Raw genomic sequence first — 6,922 nt, forward strand, 5'->3', positions numbered from 1 at the left:
CCAGTACAAGTGAGGGATTGGATTTACGGAACGAGAATCAAGTTCTAAATAACAAAACAAAAAACAAAGATTCTAAGGAAGATTCCATAAATATACTTTTAAGCAAGACCTTCTCCTTATTTGAATAACACTTGCTACAAGATTGTGACATTTCCGAAGGAATGTGCTCGCCAAGATTTTCTAGAAATATTTGTGGCATAAACATGTACATTTCAGAGCCAAATCTCAGAGCAGCGGAGGAACAGCCACACCCCAGAGCAGCAGGGGAACAGCCAAATCTCAGAGCAGCAGGGGAACAGTCACACCCCACAGCAGCGGAGGAACAGCCACACCCCACAGCAGCAGAGGAACAGCCACATCCTAGAGCAGCGGAGTCCAAAGCACTGGGGTAAAAAGGAGGTTGGGCAGACATGTGAATGGCTACAGCCTGAAAAGGAGAAAGATAACCTGGATGTGAGCACAGTCCAAGCCTTACAGACTACCGACAATAACCCTGCCCATTTTGCTGTCCTGTGTGCTAGAAGAATGTTTTCTGGACCTACAGTAGTCAGCAGAAATGTAAGGGGAAACAAGGGAAACTGCGGCTAGACGAAAGCAAAGTAGAGAAGATCCCAGATTATGCGAGAAGGCATTACGGCTTGGACAAAAAAGCTTTCGAATCAACCTGGCGTAACTGTAGAAGCCGTATCGACTCATGGGGCAGGCACCTTAAACAAATGGGTGTTCCTGCGGAGGAAACTGAGCTGTGACATGCACAGCAGTAATATTTATGGGTGAAACCATATTGCTTTTTCTGATGTTTCTTCTCCTCCTCCTGCCATATCTTTAAATGGATTCAGCTTCTTCATTTTAGGGCCTAAGGTCCTAAAATTTGGTATGGAGGTACAGTGGGCAAATACCCCTAGGCGTTTTTTAAATGTTTGTGATACAGGCTTTTAGAATGGTTTTATTTGAGTTTTTTGGCTGTATTATAGCTAATGTATTACTGTGTTAGTGTGCCATGTTTACCACGTCTGGGCATGAGTCATCACAATGGAATGCAGGGCATCAACCAATAGGCATGCAGCTTTCCTCTATACTTCTTGCTGATTGGCTGTTGGAATTTAATTTGATTAACACCTGCACACTGAGCATTTCCACCTGCACAGAGCATTTCTTGCTGATTGGCTGTTGGGATTTAACTTGATTAACACCTGCACAGAGTATTTCCATACTGACAGTATGTCTTTATTCAAGTGTTTTGGTAGGTATTTCAAGCTTTTCTGCTCCAGCATTGGAATGCGGGGCATGAACGTTTTTTTTTTATTTTGAAAATCAACAGTTTGCATTATGCAATTAAAAATCCTAACCAATAAAGTAGGGAATAGCTACCCAACTGTTGTTTTAGTTGTATGTTACTTCATATTATAGTTATATCAATGTAAATCATTGTTTTCCCTTGTGTTTCTCATTCTTTCCCTGCCATGTGGTAAAATGTGGTGAACCCATCGCTGTATTTGCTCCAAAGCAAATATTGGCCTTTCTAGTTACAATTAGCCTTCTGTCATGTATTTGTAATAATAATAAACTTATCATCATTATTATTTCAGCCTACGTCCTGTTCCCTATTTACAAAAATGTAATAAGGTAGTGAGATGAGCGCAGCAAAGTCCTTTGTAACTAAAGCTGTCAAAAAGACTCGAAGTTTACTTGCAGTCTGCAGAGGATGTCATTGATTAAAGTTACATGCTGTGGCCTAATTGCAAACATGGTAAGAGTGTGTGCTGAGTGAATCATTGGTACTGTGGTATGTAACTATATATATCCTAGTATCTCCTATACATGGCACTACAAGACTAGTCTATGGTAATGATCTTTGAGTGGCATACGGGTAGACTTGGCCTTACAACGGCAAAACATTCAAATTCCCCCGTTATAACGTTGATGTTACTCACAGCACATAAAAGTCAGTAATATAAGCAAACTATCCTTCTACCTTTCCTTTCCTAATAAAGGTATAACGTTAAATCGTAGGCAAGACCATCCTGAGGTAAACATATTGCATTTGCTTGCAAATGTTACCTTTCTAGTTGTGTTGATAAACCAAGATGCGTTTCAAGTACAATTTACAGTCATTAGATTTAGAGATACAGTAAACTACAACTATATATAGCCTTTTGTAGCCAAAACTATGCAAAGGCGCGGTTCTGGATAGTCCACGCTTTCATCCAAGAACCTTGCCTTTGGCAACTTTCTTGGATACACGGAGGCTATCCAGAACCGTGCCTGATCCTAACCCTACATGTAGCCCATTCAGGCACATATAGGCTAGATAGCTAAGGTTCTGGATACGACCGAGCCCCTAACAGCTTCTGCTGTGCTTACCCCTGTGATGTCTGCATGTCCCAGACCTTGATGTTGTCTATGAAGAGTGACTCCATCTTGCCCTTCCCGGAGCCGTTGTGCCAGACCTGTACAGACTGGAGCTGGCCGATGGAGGAGGGAGTCGACATGATGTGGTACGTGTCACCGCCTCTGGCTAGGACCTAAGGACATTTATTATCAGGGGTGGTATGATTATAGTAATATCATGTATCGCTTATGTTTGCTTAATACGTGTGAAAGCTACTCTAGCTGAAATGTTTGAAACGATGTTTCGTCGTATGTGGGAGTTTAATCTTTCGTGTAATCCTCTAGGGCGCCGCTGTAAAGCAGTTCGTAGCCACTGAGAGTGTCACCCTGGTTACAGAAAACAGAATAAAAAATGTACTACAAAGTAAGTTCTTTCATAAACGTCCTTGTCGCTTAACCATAGTACCAAATTTGGCAATTTTACTGATACCAAATGCTTCAACGCGTGTTTACCATAAGATACCGCACACGTGCTTCTTACCAAGCCATCAGGGTTGAGTGTGACCATGGGTGTCCTGCCCTCAGACCCTGTGATCATGAACCCGACCACAGACGCCGTGCCGGCATCAGGCTGTGTTCCCGTACGGACACACACCACGTACACGTACTCCGCATCGGGAACTTCCGACGGGATGGTAGAGACTTTTGGAACAGCCGCCGAGCCAGCGTTTGCGTTTGCTAGACTTGCTGCATGTCCAAGATTAAAGCTATCGGCCACTGTGAAATTCAATGAAATGTTGCTCTGAAAATACAAAAAGTCAATAATTATGTTTACCTTCGCAGAAGGAAAATGTTTGCCTTCGTTGTTGCTCTGTTTCTTCATCTTCTTCTTCTCAAGACAAAAAAGTCAATGACCTATAGACTAGACGTCACCATTCTTACTAGCATTGTTGCAGACAGATGTTGTTACATTATCTAGCAGGGCAGAGTTGAGGGGCTGCTCAAATATTATAAAGGAATGCGTTTGAGTAGAGCGTTAGTTTGTTATACTAGACCAATTGTGAGGGTAAACATTATATATTTGCTTTGCAAATGTTATCTTTCTAGTTTAACATTGGCTTTCAATAAACATTTAATAGCTCATAAAGATAATCACACAGAAAAATCAAATTATGTACTAACCGTTTCGAGCAGAAATGCGTAGGAGCGTCATAAATATTGCTAGAAGGCTTAGAATATAAAAACGGATAACAAAAAATACTAGATGAATGTAAATCTTGACATACCTTGATATTTGATCTGAATATCAATAGTTGGGACAACAGGAAGATCATCCACAATGCTAAAATCGTTCCAAACACGGTCGAATTCGTGGGCAACTTGTCGATGTTTCTACCGAATCTGTCGAAATCCACGAAATTTGGAACCGCCAGAAACGACGTTGCCAGAATCACCCGGGATGTTTTCCCATCGCTGTGTCGTGTCATGTCACATGTGCACCGGGTGGTCACCTCGTTCGTTTCTATTCCAACCTGTAGTAAAGATAGTGCAGAATAATATTTCCTCCGTAGAAGAGGTTTATCAGTCACCGAGAATTATCAGTTAGTAGTATATTCCTCAATCAGTGCCTTTTTTTAAAGGTAAAAACACGTACCTCCAAATTCTCGATGTCTACTGTACATCTTGATCACGGAGTGACCTAGTCTCGCGAGAACACGACCTAGTCTCTCTACCTAGTCTCGTGTTCTCGAGAGACTAAGTCACTCCGTGATCAAGGTGCATAGTAGACATCGAAAATTTGGAGGTACGTGTTTTTACCTTAAAAAGGGGCACTGATTGATGAATATACTACTAACTAATATTCCTCCATTTTCAAAAAAAGCAACAAATTAAACATTAAAAAAATGATGCCCAAATTCGAATTCGTTATCTTGGGAAGTTTTATTACAAAGAAGTTTTAAAAAGATTTATCAAAATCAACCTCAATATGAGACCGAGAAAGTCACTGATGAAAAACAGCCGATGCTATCTAAAACGTTTGGCTTGACTCCTCTGAAATACTCATTTGTTCAACCTTCATGGCCATGTTTTTTAAGTAACTTTTTTATTCGCACGATGTCATCAGTTTTGGGTTTCCCCAGACAATATCATCTATATTATCAAATCAACATGGTCTTTGTCCAACCTTGCAGCGGTTGTTATCCCAGGTTTGGTTGTCCATTTCCCACATCAGGCAGGAGACGGCGGCAGTCTGCAGGATGAAGCCCGCAGGGCTGCTGTCATGTCCCGGGTGGGTCTCTGGGACCTGAGCCTCTGACATCAGGAGTCGTCTCGCACCGATGTGAAGTAGATCTCCTCCTAGTACACAAACATGTGGAAAAAAATCAGCAATATCATTCCTGTATCATTTTTATTCACGTACTAGATGTTATCAAACTTACAGCTTCTTGTAACTCAAGTAGCTTAAAGATAACTTGCGTCCTCTCTTATTTCTAAATCTGAGACGACGACTAAGCAACCGCAGACTTTTTGAAGACAGGTAAATCCACTGTACAAAATCACCTTAACCCTACCTAGACCGGGCTTTTTTTGACATGGGGGGACCGGGGGGGGGCTCTTTTCACCCCCCCCTAAGAACTCGCGAACGGTATGTCGTATGACCACCAAATTTTCAGAGAATGGTGTACTAGTGAAAATTTATCATATCTACAATTTTTATGTCGTTATGACGTAATATGACGTCATTATGAAGTCATTAATATGATTTATTGGCCAAAACCGTCTAAATAGGTTTTTCCCTGAAAACCTCCCTGGTATACAACATAACTTTACCAAAAGTGTTTATGACAGAATATTAGTGTGTACTAAGTCTTATGTTGCCCATAGCAACACCGGTGACGTCATAAAATGACGTCATGCATATTTAAGATATCCGCCATCTTGGATCATCAATCTTGAATTTTCAAAAATAGTTTTTTTTCATGATAAAGCCTAAAATACATTGTAAACATACTAAACACCTTCATTCAAACCTTTTTTGTAAAAAGAAATGGAAGCATTGATGAAATTTTAATGTAAATAACCCGTATATACCTGTTCTAATGATATGGTCCGCCATCTTGGATTTTGGCCAATGACGTCATCAAATTAGCATAAATTATGCATATTTAATGATAAAATTTACATAAAATTATATGGGATGTTATTAATATTAGAAACCATGAGTAACTTGACATAAAACCCATAAAATTCTATTGTTGAAACAAAAAGTACTAAATTTAGCAAAAAATGCCTGTCAGAAACCCGTTGCCATGGCAACACAAAAAATTATTATCTTATTCCAATGATGGAGAATTGTTGCCAACAATATTTTAGGAAAAGTCACCAAGTTTGGTCGTTCTACGGCTAGCCGTTCAGACGCTAGGTGACATCAAAGTTGCCGCGGGCACTTTTAGCCCCCCCCCCCCGGTCTAGGTAGGGTTAAACGTGCTCACGTGGTACACGTGAAGGAGAAACGGAAGATTTACGCATACTTCAAGTCGTGATTAAAATGGATGTTTTGTAGTAAGCGTAGTGACCATGTGATGTTTACCTCTCCTCTTTACACCAACTATGACCCAGCCGCGTTCCTCTCCGATCTCCGGAACAAACGAAACATTGAAGTTAGAGTACACCAGGCCGTACGGCATGTCAAAGCCGTCATAATCAGTGACTTCAGGAGGCTTAACAGTTGTCCTGTAGTCGTAGCGTTCCTCCGTTGGAAAGTCATGGAACCGGAGGTATACCTGTAGCTCCGTGTCGACGTCATTGACTGAGAATCGTAGCAGTGGCATCTGACCTTCATCAGCAACGTACATGGCGTGATACTTCATGTTGGTGTGAAGTCTGGGAACCTTGTCCAGTGGGAATGATCTGCCTGCATCATCGAGGTTCTGCCTGTACGATGTCGGCAGGGTGTCGTGATACTGTTGTTCTGTGTCACTTGTGATTCCAAACTGTACGGCAGACCTCAGACCAACAGTGATGTTTGGCTGCAGTGTTGGTGCGGCGGTGTTAGTGGACTGGCCTCCATGGTCGTCCGTATCCTTCGTGATTGTCACCATCACTACCGAAGAGGATATTTCAGCTTTCTTTTTACTCCACACGAATGGATCATCGTCAAAAACGACAACCTATAGGAGCCAAGAAATAACGTTACAGTTTATTGGTCTTCATGTAAACTAGCCACATTATTAATGTTGAAAACAACTAAAATGCAGACTTTGAGGCCTTATAAACACTATAAGGAAAACATCTCCTGTCAGGATGTTAGTGGCTTAATTAACTGCAAACATTGTGCCAACATCATAAATCAATTATCACTACTTTTTTGCACATAGTCGTACTGTTGTCTCTATTAAAAGTGTCTTAAACAGAGAGTATACTTTATCAGTCTCTCATCATGCGTTCATCACGGCTGACTGTTGTAGACCAAGCTAAGCAGTGACAGTTTACAGTGGCCGAATTCATTGGGTGATTTTATAGTGTATCTGAAGACAAAATTGAAAATTTGGTACAACCATCACGTACAACTTTGTTATAATGGAGCGTC

General features: G+C 41.1%; 1 protein-coding gene across 1 annotated transcript in view; it reads right to left on the reverse strand.

Annotated features, from left to right (window-relative positions):
* Window positions 1-6,708, reverse strand: part of LOC109465014 — a 15,501-nt gene extending 8,793 nt beyond the window's left edge. The window contains 6 exon segments of the mRNA XM_019762138.1: window positions 2,365-2,525; window positions 2,873-3,133; window positions 3,618-3,863; window positions 4,517-4,689; window positions 5,924-6,503; window positions 6,697-6,708. Of these exon segments, the coding sequence (XP_019617697.1) occupies window positions 2,365-2,525; window positions 2,873-3,133; window positions 3,618-3,863; window positions 4,517-4,689; window positions 5,924-6,503; window positions 6,697-6,708 (1,433 nt within the window).
* Window positions 6,709-6,922: the final 214 nt, after the last annotated feature.

This window comes from Branchiostoma belcheri, unplaced genomic scaffold, assembly GCF_001625305.1.
Source record: "Branchiostoma belcheri isolate BF01 breed outbred unplaced genomic scaffold, Haploidv18h27 scaffold146, whole genome shotgun sequence".
Lineage (NCBI taxonomy): Eukaryota > Metazoa > Chordata > Leptocardii > Amphioxiformes > Branchiostomatidae > Branchiostoma > Branchiostoma belcheri.